The sequence below is a fragment of the Tribolium madens genome, unplaced genomic scaffold (genome assembly GCF_015345945.1).
Source record: "Tribolium madens isolate multiple individuals breed KSU strain unplaced genomic scaffold, Tmad_KSU_1.1 Scaffold_1;HRSCAF=32;Tcas5.2_LG8, whole genome shotgun sequence".
NCBI classification, from domain to species: Eukaryota; Metazoa; Arthropoda; class Insecta; order Coleoptera; family Tenebrionidae; genus Tribolium; species Tribolium madens.
The window spans coordinates 4554123-4573003 of NW_025400984.1; the positions used below are offsets into that span (position 1 = coordinate 4554123).

The 18881-nt window shown below is 33.9% G+C and overlaps 5 protein-coding genes across 6 annotated transcripts in view; 2 read left to right on the top strand and 3 right to left on the bottom strand.

The window, feature by feature from the left end:
• The window catches only part of LOC123004087 (golgin subfamily A member 6-like protein 22), a 6019-nt gene extending 4294 nt beyond the window's left edge, over positions 1 to 1725 (bottom strand). The window contains exons 1-2 of the mRNA XM_044397201.1: positions 1390 to 1725; positions 13 to 1339 (exon numbers count right to left, since the gene is read on the bottom strand). Coding sequence (XP_044253136.1) covers positions 13 to 1339; positions 1390 to 1499 — 1437 coding nt within the window. The 5' untranslated portion in view covers positions 1500 to 1725. The remainder of the gene's footprint in view (positions 1 to 12; positions 1340 to 1389) is intronic.
• Positions 1726 to 2104: 379 nt separating this feature from the next.
• Positions 2105 to 7411, top strand: LOC123004088. Its single transcript, XM_044397202.1, has 17 exons — positions 2105 to 2276; positions 2332 to 2887; positions 2935 to 3220; positions 3267 to 3388; positions 3438 to 3556; positions 3605 to 3785; positions 3836 to 3891; positions 3937 to 4023; positions 4071 to 4323; positions 4373 to 4466; positions 5011 to 5419; positions 5467 to 5683; positions 5730 to 5864; positions 5912 to 6338; positions 6388 to 6638; positions 6690 to 6972; positions 7017 to 7411. The coding sequence occupies exons 1-17, from the start codon at positions 2258 to 2260 to the stop codon at positions 7368 to 7370; spliced, it is 3849 nt and encodes a 1282-aa protein (XP_044253137.1). The 5' UTR covers positions 2105 to 2257; the 3' UTR covers positions 7371 to 7411.
• LOC123004278 (protein transport protein SFT2) lies at positions 7322 to 8352 on the bottom strand. Its single transcript, XM_044397461.1, has 3 exons — positions 7972 to 8352; positions 7771 to 7922; positions 7322 to 7727 (listed from the first exon to the last, which is right to left on the bottom strand). The coding sequence occupies exons 1-3, from the start codon at positions 8146 to 8148 to the stop codon at positions 7457 to 7459; spliced, it is 600 nt and encodes a 199-aa protein (XP_044253396.1). The 5' UTR covers positions 8149 to 8352; the 3' UTR covers positions 7322 to 7456.
• The window catches only part of LOC123004281, a 35054-nt gene continuing 24417 nt past the window's right edge, over positions 8245 to 18881 (top strand). Inside the window, exon 1 of the mRNA XM_044397463.1 lies at positions 8245 to 8688. Coding sequence (XP_044253398.1) covers positions 8647 to 8688 — 42 coding nt within the window. The 5' untranslated portion in view covers positions 8245 to 8646. The remainder of the gene's footprint in view (positions 8689 to 18881) is intronic.
• LOC123004275 (calpain-7-like) lies at positions 8464 to 11624 on the bottom strand. Of its 2 annotated transcripts, XM_044397454.1 has the most exons (9): positions 11538 to 11624; positions 10937 to 11392; positions 10211 to 10890; positions 9861 to 10091; positions 9571 to 9812; positions 9313 to 9521; positions 9054 to 9262; positions 8772 to 8998; positions 8464 to 8723 (listed from the first exon to the last, which is right to left on the bottom strand). In XM_044397454.1, the coding sequence occupies exons 2-9, from the start codon at positions 11382 to 11384 to the stop codon at positions 8582 to 8584; spliced, it is 2388 nt and encodes a 795-aa protein (XP_044253389.1). In that variant the 5' UTR covers positions 11385 to 11392; positions 11538 to 11624; the 3' UTR covers positions 8464 to 8581. The 2 variants fall into 2 exon arrangements, with proteins under 2 accessions (XP_044253389.1, XP_044253390.1); XM_044397455.1 differs by lacking the exon at positions 11538 to 11624 and having other exon boundaries at positions 10937 to 11523.

The following is an 18881-nucleotide window of genomic DNA, read 5'->3' on the forward strand; positions in this document are numbered from 1 at the left end:
TTTTTCTAAAACTTCAGGCTCTTCTTCTTTCTCTAAAACTTCAGGTTCTTCTTCAGGCTCTTCTTCTTTTTCCAAAACTTCAGGCTCTTCTTCTTTTTCCAAAACTTCAGGCTCTTCAGGTTCCTCTTCTTTTTCTAAAACTTCAGGCTCTTCTTCTTTCTCTAAAACTTCAGTTTCTTCTTCAGGCTCTTCTTCTTTTTCCAAAACTTCAGGCTCTTCTTCTTTTTCTAAAACCTCAGGCTCTTCTTCTTCTTCTTTCTCAGTTTCTATCGTGAAAGTCGTGTCTTCAAGTTCTTGCAACTTTTTTAACGGTTCTGTGTCTATACTCTCAGGAGGTTGAGGTATTTCAAGACTTTCTTCACTTGGTTCTTGTTCTTCTTGACTCAAAACTTCTGGTTCCGGTACTACTTTCGGTAAACTCTTTTTTTTGGGGATTTTGGGTGTTTTGAATATGTCAGAAGGAATGTCTTGGAGGAGCGGTTGGACTCCATCATCGTAGCTCCTGGGAACTTTCTTCTTTCTTTGATAATGAATTGGATCAAGATATAGACGAGACTCATCCGGCTTTAAAGGCCGTAAACCTGAGTCAATGTACCGTTGGATGGTGACACTGGTATCACTGTCTTCGAATTGTGGTTCAAATTCGTATTCTTCTTCTTCGGATTCGAGTTTTGTCAAGGCTCCTTCGTATTGAGGAGTTTTGGTTTCGTATTGGGTCATAACTATGAAGGGAAACCTGGGTTGAAGATATTCGTTAATGTGGAAGTAATCTTCATTTTGAATTTCAGAAGCAGAGTGAGTTTTCTCTTCTTCGAAATCATACTCGGGCTGGAGAGGCATTAAATCAAAATCGTCGAGTGAGTCAATTTGACCGTCGTAAATAGTCCCAAATTCGTAGCTTTTTGTTTCCCGGATGTGACTAATGAATACGATTTCTTCGTTTTTTAAAGATAGGATACTTGAACTTGATGTGTCTTCCATTTCTTCGTCAACGAAAATTTCTTGTTCGGGGATTTCTTCACCTTTTTCTCGAACTATAATAATTGATTTCTCCACGGCAGAAACACTGGATTTGCGACTCTTATCTTCAAAATCTCCACATTCGTGCAAGTGAATTTTTTCAGCAGTTTCTTCGTATTTTGGTTTTGGTTTTTTACTAATTTGAGATTGTGACGGTGGTGAATATTTTCTGTTGATTTGAGCATCTTCATCTGCCTCACACCTTTGTGATTTCTTAATTTTCGTGAACGATTTCTTTTTATCAACTTTGTGTTTGCTTTTTTTTCGGCGCGTTTTTACCAAAACTGGAATTCTGGAAGGTTTTTTGCTTTTTTGCAACCTACCATAATAATATTTTATTTACCATCGAGTACGGTCACGCGACATTACCATTTTTCTTTTCCGGGTTTAGTTCCGGTTGAAACTGTTTGATTTTTTAACGTTCCTGGTTTTACACGTACCGGAATTCGTCCGGAGCGTTTAGCTTTTTCTTCGCTCATAATTTTACCGTTAAATCTTTTTTTTCTCTTGAACGTGACTATGCGAAATTCTAAGTGAAGATTTCCGTTGAAATTTAGTTTAATTTGGGTTCAGCGGAGCTAATCGATTTGTTTAGGAGGATAAATTGCGTATAAGGCACTCAGCGGTTATTTTAGACGTACGGGGATTTAATTTTTTGACAAAATAGAGTCAAATCATGAGGCGAAATGTCAAAATAAAACAATAATGCGGGGAAAACGATAGTTTTGTGGTTTTGTAACTGTTTATTTAATTGTGTTAAAAAAGCCATAAGCGTGTGGAATGACTCACATTTTTGAATTATAATTATTACTGTTACAATGCATTGTTAAGGCTTATCTAATTACTTGAAATTTAATTACATAGGAGTGGAAATAACTTGTGCGCGTTTTATTCAGTTTTAATATCTTAAAGTTAAAGTAGGCAACCAACTAAACAAATGTTAACATTATTTAGTTTTTATTATTTATTAAACACGCAACACCTAGTTGTTATAATTAATTAATTAACAAAATATTATACTTGGAATAGTAACAAAAATAGGATAATGTTTTTTTGCGAAAATTTTCCTTTGGGGATTTCGTTTTGCGGGGTTGGCGACACAAATTACCGTTTTTGGGGTGAAAGGTGCATGTTTACGGCATCAAATGCAATTCATGCGAATTTTCGAAATTTTCCATTTTTACGCCCTTTCCATGCATCAGAATCATATTTTGCAAGTCCCGTTTAGATATCTACCATGGAAGTAACAAGTTCAAGTGAGTTTTCCACTAGCGGCTAAGTGAGGTTAAATGTGAGTAAACAACGTTTCAGATTTCAAAGAATTGCTACCAGAAATTGAGAAAGTAATCAACAGATCGACTTTTCTGGCTATTGATTGTGAATTCTCCGGCTTGAATGTTGTTTCCGAAATAAACGCCTTCGATACGCCCAAGCAGTATTATGAAAAAGTGCGCAAAAATTGTAAGGAGTTTTTAGTGCTTCAGTATGGGATTAGTGCCTTTCGGTGGGTGTGGGGGTGTGAAAGGGGCTTTCGTGATCGTGTTTGTTGCAGGTTTGATCCCGCGGATAAGAAATTCAAGCAGCAGAGTTACAATTTTTATATATTTAGAAGACCCATAAATAACAATATTCCCGATCAGAGATTTTTATGCCAGACTTCTAGTATCAATTTTCTGACGACTCAGGGCTTTGATTTTAATAAACTATTCAAATTTGGGATCTCCTACTTGAACATATCTGAAGAAAGTGGTTATAGAGACAAATTAGAAGAAAGGAAAAAGTTTAGAAATAACCAAAATACGCCACAACATAATCAAGATATTGTACCAATTCCTGAAGATGCACAACCAGTAATTGACGATTTTATGTCGGTATTTTATTAGAAATGAAAAAAATATGAATGTGTTTTTACAGGAAACATTTGAGTGATTTTTTGGACAGTGATGAGAATGAATTGGAATTGCCCAAATGCAATGCTTTTATCAGAAGATTAGTTTATCAAACTACCGCCCAAAAATTCACAAATAAAATTGTCTTACAAACGAAACAAAATAAAAATAAAGATAGAATTTTAGTAGCGTCAAAATGCAAAAGTAAGGAGGACCAACAGGAGATTGAGAAGCGTCTCTTCGAGGAGGAAATGACAAATTTACATGATTTTATCGGATTTACGAAAGTTTTACGAATCGTTGTTGAATCTGTAAGCTTTAACGTAACGTGTTTTTGCACTACTTTTTTTTTTCTAGGGAAAATTAATTGTTGGACATAACATGTGTTTAGATTTTTTACACACAATTGATAAATTTTTAACGCCACTCTCGGTCAATTATGAGGAATTTAAAGACTGCGCCCATTCACTATTTAAAAAGTAAGTGGGCTCAATATTCGTTATTTTGTGATTTTATGCAAGTTTTTAGCGTTTTAGATACTAAATTTATGTCAAGTTCTGATGAGTTTAAAGATTTGATTCAATCGACTGTTTTAAAAAGCGTTTTGGAAACGGTTTCAAAAGCCCCGTTTGTGATACCACCAGTTGGTACATTGATTTTTTTTTTTAAATTGTGATTTCAAATATCAATTACAGAAGTTGAAGATGAGGGTCAAGGCTATTGCGTGGATGATTTAAAAGAGCATGAGGCAGGATATGATGCTTATATAACTGGATTATGTTTCCTTTCCATGTGGAATTATTTAGGAACGTTAAAAAAATTATCATTTGAAGAGACTTTCAAAGATTTTACGTTACTGAAACCTTATTTAAACAAGTAAATTATTTTTTTCAATCCATTAATGGACTGATTTTTAATTTTTTTAGATTATATTTGATGATGTTGAGGGACAGTCAGTACATTAATTTGGAAGGCGAGGATCGTAAGTTTTCTTTTGGTTATTCAATTTTTTAACAGACATTTTCAGCAAACCCTTCACGAGACCACGTTTTTTACCTCACATTCCCCAAAGAGTGGAAACAGAGTAACATAATCGAGCTATTTAGCCCATTTGGTGCGTCTTGACTCTTTAAAAGACAATAATTCTTATGTTTGCTGCAGGTGGCGTTTATGTCGCTTGGATTAACGAAACTTCAGCTTACGTGGGGCTTCATAAAAGGGATCAAGCGGCTGTTGCTTTAAGTACCTTGTCTCAAAGTGACACTTACAGCATTATGCCGTTTGTTAAGAGACAGTCGCAGATGAGTGGTCTTAAGACACCACTGTCATCACCAGCGCCCTCTAATCGTCGTAAAAGAAGCATGGAATTTCAATCCAAGTGCAATAAAAAAATAAAAACCGACAAAACGTCGCAGTAAATAGTATTTCAAGGGCTTGATTTGTTTCTAATTGAGAATTTGCAGCGGAAACATGAAGTGTTCGCCCATTTTGGAAGATGTGGAAGCGGAAAATGACGCAACACCCAAAAAATGCCTCAGAAAAGAGGCCAAAACGTTTGTCGAGAGTGATACGTGGGATTAATGTTTATTTTATGTAAACGACTTATTTGATTTAGTTACAAAACTAAATAAAAATTTTGTATGGGATTTTGTTTGTTTTGATCATAGCCACTTTGATAGACAGGGAACATTGTTCTGAATTATAATAATATCAAATAAACCTCAACGTATATATTTTATTCCTTTAAACGATGGTTTATTCAAATATGTAGTTTATTTTTCACTTGATATTTGGTTTTTCACCAGATATCAGATTGAGTTTTTTTTTAACAGAAATGTTAAACAGCCGTTGGCACCACTAGCAAATTAATTTCAGGTACTTTTAGTAAAAGAAGTTGGCTATTCCGGTTTTTGATTTAATTTAAAAAAAAATTTTTTTAAGAAAATGTCTAGGGTCAAAAATAAAATATTATGTGGTTGTATAACTGTTTTTTTTTCACCAAAATTTTGACTTACTAGTGATTTTCGTTAAAAAAAAAACAGACTAGTGATTTTTCCTTTTTTTTACACATTACTGTCATCTGTCAAAAGTTGAGCTGTAGAGGGGCTTTTTTGATTTAAATTTATTATTTATTTATTATAAATGTGTTACTGTTTCAAACAAAATGGAATGCACACCGGAAGAAATCGAACGTAAAAGACTCCTCGCTTTGGAGAAACGGGCTAAGAAGCGGCTGCTCAGTCCCCAAAACTCTAACCTCAAAAATGAAAGTAACGCAAAAATCGCAGCCCCACAGACTTCCCCGTTCCGTTTCAAGGACCCAAGTCAGTCATCGAAACACAACGTAAAACCTTACGACAAGCCCAAAGCGACTTTACCATTTTACGGCAAAGATAAAGTGATAACAGGGAAATGTAGTTTGATAGCAGAAGACAGATTTGTGGTGGAACTTTCCGGATTCAGCACACCAGCCATTGAGATTTTCAAGACTATACCAACACGAAATTACAGTAAGTTGCAATTGCAATTAAACAATCTTCTAAAATAATTATTCCAGATGTTAAAACAAGAAACTGGGATTTTCACGTCAAAGATCATGACGCGTTAATTACGAAACTGCAAGGATTACGGCCCAATGTTCTCGTGGAGAAACTACCGACGTTTGTCCTCAATTGCGTAAATGGAGAAAAAAACGATTATTCGAATATTGATTTGAGTAACATTGACCCCGAACTGGGGGGCGCTTTAATGCCGTTTCAACAAGAAGGAGTCCGGTAAAGTTGTCTCAAACCCAAACTTTGCGTAACTATTAATTTGTAGTTTCGGTATTGATAAAAATGGGAGGTGTTTAATTGCAGATGACATGGGTTTGGGTAAAACATTCCAGGCTTTAGGCATTGCCCATTATTACAAGGACGACTGGCCTTTGCTCATCGTAACGACCAGTTCCATGAAGTAAATTGTTTAATTACCTAAAGCGGGAATAATTTAACCAATTTTAGGAACGTCTGGGAGGAAACCATCATGCGTTACCTTCCAAGTGTCTCAATTTTCCACATTCAGTACATGACCACGGGGAAAGACTACATCGGGGATAGTCGAGTCTTAATCGTAAGCCACGACATGATGTCACGTTACGTCGATAATCTACTGAAAAAACAATTTGGAGTGTTGATCATTGACGAATCACACAATTTAAAAAACTTCAAAGCGAAGTGCACAAAAGCGGCCACTGCTTTGGCCAAAAAAGCCCTGCGGGTCATCCTCTTGAGTGGCACACCTGCATTGTCACGCCCCAGCGAACTCTTCTCCCAGTTATCACTAATCGATGATAAATTCTTCGGTAGTTTTTTCGATTACAGCAAGCGGTACTGTGATGGTAGATCGACGAATTTCGGCTGGGACGCATCAGGAAAATCCAATTTACAAGTGGGTTTGGCCTTTGTTATTTTTAATAATGCTATTTTCACCCTTGAAGGAGTTGGAAATCGTTTTAAACCGCAAATTTATGATCAGGCGGACCAAAGACGAGGTCTTGAAGGCGTTACCATGCAAATCGCAAGAAGTGGTCACTCTGGATGTGAATTTGAACGAATTTAGTACCGAAGACAAGGAGTGTTTAAATGCCTTGGCTGCTAAATACGCCAATCAGAAGAAAAGTGCAGAGAAACACGCAATTTTACTAACTTTTTTTTCTGAAACTGCGAAAATTAAAATACCATCAGTGTGGTAAGTGGCCTGGCTTGAATTTGTGATGGTCACTAAACTTGTTTTTTTCAGTTCGTATATTTTGCAAGTTTTGAAGAGTAAACAAAAATTTCTGGTTTTTGCCCACCACCAAATTATGCTAAATGCAGTTTGTAATGTCCTTGACAAAAAAAATGTTAAATATATTAGAATCGATGGGGGCACGACTTCGGAACAAAGGAAATATTTTGTCGATAAGTTTCAATTAAATGACGAGTTTTTGGTTGCTGTGTTGTCAATCACTGCTGCTAATGCTGGAATTACGTTGACAGCAGCCCAATTAGTGCTATTTGCGGAGTTACATTGGAACCCTAGTGTAAGTTTTGCGTTTGCAAAGTAAGTTAGAGTAATTTTTAACAGATTTTAAGCCAAGCCGAAAGTCGGGCCCACCGCATAGGGCAGCAAAATCCCGTGATAATAAAGTATTTGCTGGCCCCAGGGACAGCGGACGATTCAATTTGGCCAATGTTGCAAAATAAGCAGAAAATTCTGGAGGAAGTTGGACTTTCACGCGACTCATTTGAGAATGTTTCAGTCACGAAACAAGAAACTGAATCACATAAGGAAAATTTAAATATAAGTTCTAATCGTACAAGTGCCAACACTTTGGATATTACCACTTATTTCAAGGATACGAAAAGTGATAGTGAAACAGACAGTTTGGATGATATTTTTAATGATGAAATAGATAGAATTTTATGCAACTTAGATTGATCTATTTCCTTAGGTTTTTTTCAATAAATTTATTAAATCAATCTTAGTTTAATAAATCTTTGTACAAAATAAAATTCGAATTAATACTAAATTGGTAGCGTGCTGCTCACCGACCTGGAGAACATTTTGGAGAAGAAAGACACTCCGCTAGTCCCTCCAGGAATATTAGCTATCACAGTCCATAATAAAGTAACAATTTGCCCCACTGCACAGAGTACAGTGAACGGGGTGCTTTGTAAATGCAGGGCGCAATACAGCGTTGCAACTAACGTGCTTCCGTACGTTATGGTTAGGAGCAGCCTTTCACGTGAAAACATGTGTTTTAAGTATGCCAGAGGGCCCCAGAGGAAAAAGAAGCTGAAATTTTGCGTCAAAAAAATCAATTAAAAGCTGACAATACCTGAATATGAAGAATAGGCTGCCTAGTGTGAACAAGAGGGCGAATTTCCGGGCCTTAAACAACAAAACTGGGATATACATCAGTGATAAAGTGAAGCACAAAATACCCATTCCTAGACATATCACAAATAGGGTAATCCGTTGAAATCGTGACTGAAATTAATTCGGGTCATTAAATGTGTTGGGGGGTGAAAGTAGTTACCAGAGCGGGGCAACACCCCTTTTTCGTCTCCTGAAACCAGGAATTGTCTTCAGGTTGCTCCTCCCGTTTAAACCAGTTTGAAATGTTGGGTTTTTGTAACGTCGGGAGTTTGAACGACTTCTTTTGGTCACTCTGTAGTAGCAGATACTCGTCCAAGTCTTTTTTTAAATCAACCATTTTTAATTATTTGCATTGAAGGGTTGTTTGGATTTTGAGGTTAGGAGTTTGGGTTTTACAAATTACTGCATTATCATTTATAGTGAATTTGTGTCGGGGGTGGTACGACTGTTAAGTTTAATTCAATTATATTTCGTAAATATTTGGTATTCTATCAATAATATTATAACGAAGCGCCACAAATATAACGGCAAAAATTGTCTAACATTTGATTATAGTCAATTACTTATTATAGTCAATTAATTATTTTGGAAATCACTAAACATGCATTGGCAGCCCTGTCACCAGCAACCATTTTAAAAAATTTACTTCTTTCGCCAAAACTTTTTATTAACTTTATAAATAGTATAATACTTATCAATTATCAACATAATATAAAATGTAAACAAAAATAAAAAGGCATTTGCATAAATCACAGTGTAACTATAAAGACTTAAATTCTCGTGAGCTGAATTGGTGCTGACGATTTCACAAGAAGGAAAAAGGGGCCTTCCTGCGATGGTAGAAATGTGGACGGAACAATTTGGAGGACTCCTGCAGGTATGTCTTCTAATTCTAGTATCACATAACCCGACCTGTGAAAAATTAGTATTGTGTGTTTCATTGTATATGAAATTCCTTACCTGTAAGCCCCCGACGACTTTGACCGAAACGGTGCAGTGAGAGAATCGTCACTGACCTTCAAAATCACAACTTCAATACCGATTTGATACTGTTTGGGGCCCTTCAACTCAATGAAAATTTTATTATTGGAACCCTCAATTTCCAAACGGAATTTAGGGTTGTTTTTGAAGGTGAGAGGGTGGTTGGGGCAACCGCCGGCTGTGATACCCCGCCATTCGCCGGTTATCTATTATCACAATTTTCATTTTATTACATTAAAGAGTGAAATTGACGCAATTTACCTCTTTTTCGTATCTATAAGGATCCGAAATTTTCCGTAAAGTGAAAGGACATGTCGCGTAAGCCCTTAAAGTGTAATAAATGGTCGAAGTTTTCTCGTACTGTGATATAACAATGGTGTATTTAGTGCTACTCCCGGGGCCTAGTATGATTTTACACAAATAATGGGGGCTGTTGATTTTAACACCGTCGATGTAGGGGGGCGGTTCGTCTAGAATCAACCACAAATAACATGATAATACACATTATTGAGTCCCATACATGGGTAATATACCCGTTTTCCGTTGTTTTTATACACCAGGACTGTGATATATTCTTGATTTTCCCTGAAATCGTCAATATCGGTGATATGTCGGGTTAGGAGCAGCCAAACAGCCCCCGAACTACTGGCCCCCACGTCTAGGGAAAACTGCGGATTGGAGCCTATCGTGTAGAGGTCTTTGACAGGTCCAGTGCCCGCATTCCACGACCTACAACCCAATTTTAATCCTCAACCTCGAAAAAAACCAAAAACCCTACTGGTGTATACAAAACGTATATTTGAATAACTCCGGATTCCAATTCATGTAAAAAACATCAAAAAACGCACAAAGACTCTCATAATCGATCCAAAAAACCCCATTATCAAACTGCGCAGCCCCACTGGGGTCGTAGTGGAGCTCCTTTTGTAGTTCCGGGGTCCATCTTTTCACATCCAATTCGGAGTAGCGGCCACGCCATCTCAAGTGCGACCACGGATTTTTCAACTTGAGAAGACGCACCTGTAAAACATTGTAATTTTGATTTTCTATTGGTAGTACTGCATGTACCCCATCGACAGTCCGGGCGTCCATAAGGGCATAAGCATGGGTCGGGACTAGACCACTGCGTTCCGCCTCGGCGTCTGATAATTCCCCAGTTGCCACAGTCACTAGAACATCCCCTTTGGCCAGACGCGACTCAAGGGTTGAAAAAAGGGCGTCCTTGTTGAAGTCCGGGTCTGATTTACGGATCGTTGTGCGTTCGGGGATCCACCCAGTGAGGGCGTGCAAGTCGATGTTCTAAAAATCGAACTTTAGAACTGTTACTAAACTAGCAATGTGGTCAAATATTATTTTCTGATATATTATATATTAAAATATTATAATTTCTGATCAAAGGAGTTAATTTTGGGACTTACGCTGTTGCTTCCAGGGAAGTCGTACCCCCCCATCACTTTCATGTAAGCCTTTTCGAGGAGAGAAATCCAAAATTCCCGTTTATTGCTCGAATAGGAGCACAGTAGGTGTCCGTAGCGATTGATGGGCAAATAGTCATCGATTATGACCTTTCTGGCAACCCCATTGACGTGTAACTTGATCATGTACTTGCCAAAGGGGTTATACCGGGGTTGTTTGTCCCGCCCTTGGGGGTATATAATCGCCGTGACCAACTTGCGGCCGAATTTCTTCTCATACAGAGCGCTAACAGCAAGACTTGCAACAAACGAACAGTCGGAAATGACCGTTTGTTTGATGTTCAAGTAATTGGGGGCTGAACCGTCGACGATACAGGGGTCGGAACACAAATCCAGGGGGCGCACCCAGCTTGAAAACTCCCGTTTTTGTTTCGGTGACAAGGCTAGGAAGCCGTCTTTGTCGGTGAAGGGAATTGAGTATTGGAATTTTTCGGTTAGGTCGACGGTCATAAATGGGACATATTCGCGGTTGTTGATGTTGGAAGTGTGGCACAAGACGGCTTTTTCCTCGGGGGTGTACGAATCGTCACCGGCGACTTGCAAGTGGGCACTGGAACCACGATGGAGGTTGGGTTTGGCCCTCACAGGGGCGGTTTTTCCGACCATTGGTTCGTGTTTAATTCCTGAAAATGGTGTTGATTAGATTGCCCCCGTTATTGGTTTGTATACCCTTGAGGGCTTCGGCGCGTTCTAGGGCTTGGAGGGCTAGTTGTTTGAGCTCGCCTTGCATCAAATCGGGGTTTTGAGTAATAAATTCAATTGCTTTAGCGTAGAGTTCGATAGCGTCGTCTTTATCCCCCGACTCATCCTCTTCTATAGCTTCCTGGAGGAGGAAATAGCCTTTTTGCAGCTGTTGCTTGTTAACATCTCCTTTAATAATTTTGCTTTCTTTATTTTGTGAATTTTGGAGTTCTAATGCTCGGTTTTTATACTCATTTGACTTGATTTTGAATGATTTTGCTTTGTCTTCTTTAACGAGAGTCGTGGCGCGTTCAAGGAGCGCTGAGGCAGCTTCATAGTAATAAATTGATGCTTCAATTTTGCCCTCTTGGTCGAATTGAACGGCCTTTTTTGCTGCCTCCACTGCATCTTCGATTACAGTCCCCGGACTGGACATTATTTAATCTAAAATTGATTTTAGTTGACAAATAAAAGTAAGGTTATGTTTGTTATTAATTTAAAAGAAATAAAAATTTGAGATAATTATGCTTGATACGAGATATTGTTGAGCGTGTGGGTCGAAAGTTATAAAATTCAATTAATGACATACATGGTAATAAAAATAATCGTCTTTTATTATTGCAAAACCCACCAGCTGGGTGACATGACATTTTACTTTAGTTCTTTAGTATTTTTTTTTTCTTGTGGTGCTGAACCTGCAAAGATTTTTTATTGTTTCAAGTTGGGAAAGAGGTATATAAAGATGGGATCTTTGTCTTGGTTTTGATTGTAAAGAGAGAGGCTTTGATGTCGACATTTGTTTTGTCTGCGGTCCGCTTCAAAAACAATTGTCTCCAAATTTATAATGCAACGAATCGATTAGTTGATATTTGTAACAATAAAACGGGAATTCAAATGGTGCACGATAGTGTAATAAATGTTAAATGCACTCAAAATTTCAGAATTAACAAATGTTTAAAACTAGAAAATAAAATATAAAAAAGTGTAGACATGGGGGAAATTTAAAGATTATGTTTTGAATTTTAAAAAGCGTTGAGTGTTTCTACTTTAGTTCCAAATATTACATGGTTGTATGTATTTTACGTTATTTTTTTCATAACATTATTGAAGGCTGGTGTAAAGTTGGTTGCCTATCTATTATAGGGGAAAACGGGGTTATTGTACGCAGTGGGTAATTGTGCGCACCTTTCTGTAGCTTTTTCTAAATCCTTTCCATCAAGAACGGTAGATTTCTGCACTTTTAAAGTCTCATTAAAAAATGACAACTTTCAGCTCTTACGTTATGATTTTCAATCGTAAAAAATCGGTGACAGTAAAGATAAAAAGATAAGTTACATTTACCAAAAAATATGTATTTACAAATTTTATTCTTTTTTCTGTGTTTCGGCTTTGCTGGATACAATTTTTTACTTTTGATAAATTCTTGAATAATTTACTGCATAGTCGGGTAAATTGGACTCAATTGCACAAAGTTACCCTGCAGTATTTTTTATATTCTTTTTTATGGAGAAATTCGTAAATATGGTATTTATGTTTTAATTTTTATAAGTAAATTTATTTAATATACCAGGTGAATAAAAAGTATGGAACCAAACGTTTTGTGCTTAAACTATTTATTTTTTGAAAAAACTAATTAATGAGTGATAAAGTACTATAAAAATGTGATGATTTAACAAGAATAAAATTTTTCGAAATTTCCTTTTGTTTTTGAGTTCTACAAAAAAAATATTTTTTTAAATGGCAACTCACTATAAAATCATTTTTCTCATAAAAGCTATACTCTAAGGATTACAACTATCTGCTTTGTATTTAATTTTTTCAAAAAAAAAATTTTCACATAAATTGCAATAACTCAAAAACAAAACAAAATCTCGTTCTGAAAATACGATCACATTTTTTATATTACTTTAATTTATATTAATTAATATTTTCTGGAGGCAAATGATTCAAAATAAAACCGCTTGGTTCCATACTTTATATTCATCGTAAGTAGATATATCATGTTGATTCTGGACTAGAGCATTGGACGAACCTAAAAACAAAGCAAATTTTTGGTTTTTAGGCTTTTTTAGTCATTTATTGTGTGCCAAAATTTGGTTGGTGTAGGTATAAAAATGAGTACATTTTAGGGCATTTTGAGATATTTTTGTATTTTTTCGGGCTTAAAAAGAAATATTTGTCATTTTGAGATGTAAAAACGCTAGATTTGTATAGCATCTTTATTTTTTTTAGTTGTGTTTAATAGTTTTTGGATGTGCTCAATTAGGATATCCATACAAAAAATTAATTCTGGGGTATCGAAAAATAAGGAATTTTTTAAGTTTGTGAGACTTTTTTGTACTTTTTACCATTTTTTTTTGTGTCTAATTTTAGCTAAGCTTATACGGGGTGAAATTTTTGATAAATAATATAAAAACAATAAAAAAAAACAATTTCTTTCTAATATACTCATTAGTATATTATTTCAACAGCGTTATTTCAACTGTATTGATTAATAAATCACGCAAAGTTTAATTATTAATCATTGCTTTTTTATATATAAACTTGAATGCAATATCTCATTTATACTAATTAAATTGACACGTCAACTTTTTTAATACCAAAAATGGAGTCAAAAATCAAAAATATTTAATAGTCGTAGACCAAGTATAGTAATCTACTGGCAGATAATGGTTATTATTTATTCAGTTGATTATAAAACTCGTGTTACGCTCGTGTTATGAACTTCATCTTCGTGAATTATGGCCATTGTAGTCTGATTGTTTTGATGTAAAAAACAAGCAATGAGTTTTTTTGGTATAATATAAACATTTTATAATCTTAATTTAATTCTAATTCTAAAAAGTGATTGTGAGAGATAAAACTTGACTCACGTGGTATATATTTTTGAGGTATCTTTGGGTGTCTAAAAATTGTTTTTTTAAGGACATTTTCGATCATTTCACATTCCTTTTTGTTCGTATTTCGATGATTTTTGCATTTCAATTGTATTTATTAATTATTTGTAATTAATAAATTGTAATTATTTATAAATTGGAAAATAAAAAATTATTGATATTTACCTCAAGTGTTATTGCCCCCTACTCCACCATTTCTCGCCACCCCAAAATCCCTGACTCTTGAATTACAAATTGTGCTGAAGTCAGAGACCCTTGATGTGCCCTGATAAGAATTATAGCAATTTGCGCGGGATTTATCTCGTCTTTTAGTCGAAAAAAATATTTAAATGCGTCTTTATAATTTCTCCGGATTGGAGCAGGCGTAAAATTTACGTTTCAATTACAACTAAATGTTGATTTTTTTGAATATTTGCTAATTGCAATGGGTCCATTTTCACCCTCGAGTGAATGATTCTTAAGTGTAATATTTCGTGGGACGTTTTGGATACATTTAAAAGGTCTGTCGTCACGATTCTGCACAATTATAATACGCCCACGCATAGGACGGTTCGCAGAAGGGAATTGTTAACGCTCATCACCAGTCCAAACCTTCTACGAAAAATCATCCCTCTTGAGTCTAATCCCTGTACAATATGCATTATTTAAGGAAAAATCCACAAACTGAAAGATTGTTTGCGCTAGACGCCCGGTAGAGAGTTTAATTATGATTTGATGAATTCACGCTTTGCTTAAGATAACATCACAAAGAATGATTGATCAAAGGAAGCGAATGCCAACTATGACGTCTCTCTTTGCACGTTTCGATAGTTTGGGTTAGGAATAATTAAATTGTGATAAAAAATAATTAGGGCGAAAATAATAAAATTTAAGCATGCAAAACGTGGGTTTATGATAGGGTTAAGCCGTCTGAAATTGAGATAACAAAGCTGTAAGCTCATTGGGTGTTAAGGCCAGGATTTTGGTCCAAGCCAGGACTATGTGATTGCTGATTTCCATGACGTCAAGATTACACAATAACACAATTTTTTCCAGTACTTTAGTTTATTTTTTTTTTGCAAAAAGTTGCAATTCTATTGAAATTAATTTTGTTCTAGAGATTGTATAAGTGCGCAATTAAGCCACAATGATAGTGGGATTTCAGTTAACGTGGATGAAAGCAGTTTTTAACAAAAATGTCACATATAAATTTTATAAAGGAGACATTTAATTAAGAAAAATGAAAATAGTTTTTTGCAAAAACCTCAAAATGTGTTCAACATTTCAACATTTTTAATCTACTCCGTAGTCAACTTCTTGTCTGCACACCTGTTTTGTCACTTTATCAACTTCTCTGCCGCGACATCATTATTTGCGTGTCTAATTCATTATCACATTTCTTGGATGTTGAAACTTCTAGTGGAAATCGTTTCGATCAATTAATTTGAACCAGACACTTACACTCGGAAAATGCGTTTCTTTATTCGCTTTAACCCAGTAAAATGCAATGCAAATTCTTATTTGGCTTCTTTTTTCCATTTTGTTAGACATTACAATTGCATTTTGAGTAAATCCAAAGCGAATGTTCAGTTACAGTTTCAAGTTCAAATAAGTTTTGTGTGAGGAGTTTAAGCGAGTTAATTAATTTGTTGTGTGAGGAACGTTTCGTATGCATGAAACTAATTTTATAAATGCTTTGATATGTTTGTTCCATTTTAAATTTATGAATTTTATAACTAGACTCTGAGACTGGAGTATACTATTACATTGTCATTATCTTTTAGCTGCAGAATTGAAATATGAAAATAAATGTTACAATAAAATAAATTTTACACTCTATTTTTTACAATGTAATTCATTTTTAATCGATTTCATTTCCACTAAAATTTTTTGGAAAGTTTAAGTTTGTAGACATATGATTTTTTTGTAAGTCCAATGTAAGATAAAACTTTCCAAATCAGGTTTGTAGACGGAAAGTTTGCAGCTTTTTCATTTTCAGTTTTCATAACTGAATAATGTTGTTATGAATATAAATTTTTTTGTGTAACACGGTTGTCAGTTGTAATAATTAATTTCAAGTTAAAAGTTTCATTTTAGTTTATATCATTTTATTGTATAGATTAAGGGGACCAACCGTCCTGATTTAGGCAGGGCATGTTTAGATTTTTATTGTCTTGTTTCGTTTTAGGTACATTTATGTCCTAATTTGTCCCGATTTAAGGACTAAGTGTGCAATTTTTTGAGATTTTTATTTCCAGCGAAAATAAAGTATCTTTCAAGTTAAAGTTTTTTTTTGTCATTTCAAATGTAGTCATTGTGAAAAAACTTAACTGAAACTAGAAATACCTACTTAAAAATCGCTTATAATGACCAAATTAACTATTAATTTTGCTTGAATAGATTTTTTTTAATGTTTGCAGAAAATAAAAGAGCTCTCAAAGCAACTCATACAAAAAATTGAAATTAACACAAAACAATAAAATAGTATGTTAATTATTAGATTACAGCCCCAAACTTGTTTTTTGTTTTTTATGCATTCTATATACAGTGCGCTAGAACTCGCGCACCAGAGAAAAATTTCAAGTAATATAAGATACCAGGAACATGAAAAAATGTTTAAAAAATTCTCTGTCCAAAAATTTTGACATTTATTTTTTAACATTTGACAATTTTTTATGTTTATTTAATGATACTGATGATCTTGTATATGTTTTTTTACAATTATTTAGTAACGGTACAAAAATTTTGTCAATAAAATCCACAAATGACATTGAACAGAGTTACAATTTAAGATACAGCTTCCTTGTTTTCTCTTCGAATAGTCTGTAGCAAAAAAAATGGAAAATTATTTTTGCAACAGAAATAAATAAAGTCAAAGTGCAAAATTTAAACCCTTATAACTCCGAAATTTTTATAGATAATTTTTTTTTTAATTTTTTCCATGTTACTGGTATCTTACCTTATATGACATTTTTCTCTGGTGCGCGAGTTCTGGCGCACCCTGTATATTCTTACTACATTTAAGTTTTTATACAGAAACATTAAAATACCCACTTTTTGTGTTCTGGAATAAATTTATTATAATTATTTTTATTAATCTCCTGATTTTGAATTTTTTGAATTGGTTACTTACCTTAGTTTAGAATTACAGTTAGAATTGGGTTTATATTTTTGAAAGAAGAAGGTAAGTTTGAAATCATTATCGGTTTTCATACTTCATAGAGTTTATGTTTTTTATTTTCTACCAAAAACATTTATTTAATAAAAGAAACTATATTTTTTTGTTTTTTTTTGTAATAGTGACTATTTGATTACGGTTTTGATGACTAGAGAGCACTGTTACGTTCCCATATTAATACAGGGTATTTATAAAAAAAAACGTACATATGTATATCAATCAGAGTGTTGTAAAAATTGTATGAACGAGAATGTTTAATTTTAGTTTATTCAAGGAAAAAATAATTTTGTAGATTTGACAGATATCTGACATGATTTTGTTCTTTAAATCTTTATTATTACGAACATTTTTTTCTCTAGAATTGAGCGAAGCTTTTTGATGTGGACGCAAATTCGATTAGTTATAACCACTTTAAATATAATCATAGAAATTATTTATTTTTAATTAAAACATAATTTTGCACAGATTTTTTTAATGTCTTTATATTTAACTATGAAAAGCGATAGTACTTTAAAACTGCGCTGACTATTTTTTTCGAAAAGTTATTAGTTTATACAAAAAATGCTTAGTTACATACTTTTTGTTTACTTGATATAACATCGGATACAAACATCGCAAACAAAAGAGCAAAGCTGTCTACATGAAAATATGGAAATTGTTTTGTTTTTTTTTCAAAAAAAGTCCAGACTTGGTCCAACACTTTTGTCTAGAAGTTAGTTTTTAAAAAACGAAAATACTTTGAAGCTTTTTATTAAAAAAACATTAATAAACAGTTAACTAAATAAAAAAAAAAACATTATTAAAGACCTCATTTGTTATTTTTTTTCAAAATATTTATTTCAATTTTTGAAATAAATTGGTTGCAAAGTTTTGGACACATTGTATCAATAAAGTATTATCGTTACTTCTTTAAAATTTAAACAATGGTAGATACATAAATAATAAAGAAATGAAATATTTTTTTAAGTGGGCACTTAGTTTTTTAAGATACTAAGGTTCAGAATCTATGCTTAAAGAAATAATAGTATATTATTCCAGAAGGAAAAGGAGACATTTTTTATAGCGATGCGTACCATCGAGGGAAATAGTAAATGCGAGGCTTTAAAAATTTTCTCTATCGTGTTTTATATAACATTTTTTTCACTATTAGCACATTTATTACCCAGAAATACAACGGCGAAAAATAAACCCTTCAGACGTAACATGTCGTAATTTACAACTACTATTTTTGTTAATTCACTATTACTTACAGTAATTAATTATTTACCTGAGTTATTAATATAAGTTCTTCTTATCTTAAATGAGGTTATGCCATTTTTGTACTTCTGCAATTATCAAAGGAATTTTCTAACTTCATAATATAAAATATTTGTTAAAATAACAAAGAATCTGCAAAAAAAGGGAAAAAGTGTTAAAATTTGCTTTACTACCGATAGTATTTTAACAAAAAATAAACCCATTTGTTGATTTGACAGTTTTGACATAGACAGAAGCATTAGAGTTGCGGTTATTCTGATGTTTTTAATGAGAAAATTTAAGTTTTTTTATTTGATTTTGCATTATTTTTATCTCGAAATACTTCCATTAGTATTTGTGATGGTAAACAACTTTACAATCTCTCGATAAACTAAATAATGGTATCTTTTACAGCTAGTAGTGAAAAAATGTTTTGTAACCCATGGTAGCGAAGCAACACAATTGCTATTTTTGTGCAAAAAATTGCATTTTTTTTCTCTCTTAAACTTGAACTTTTGCTATAGAAAAAAATGTTGTATTATACACGACGATAAAGATTGTTTATTATCGCCTTTTATGTATAATAAAAAACTATTAAATTTATTTTTCAAATGACAAAGATTTAGAGTGATGAACCGGTACA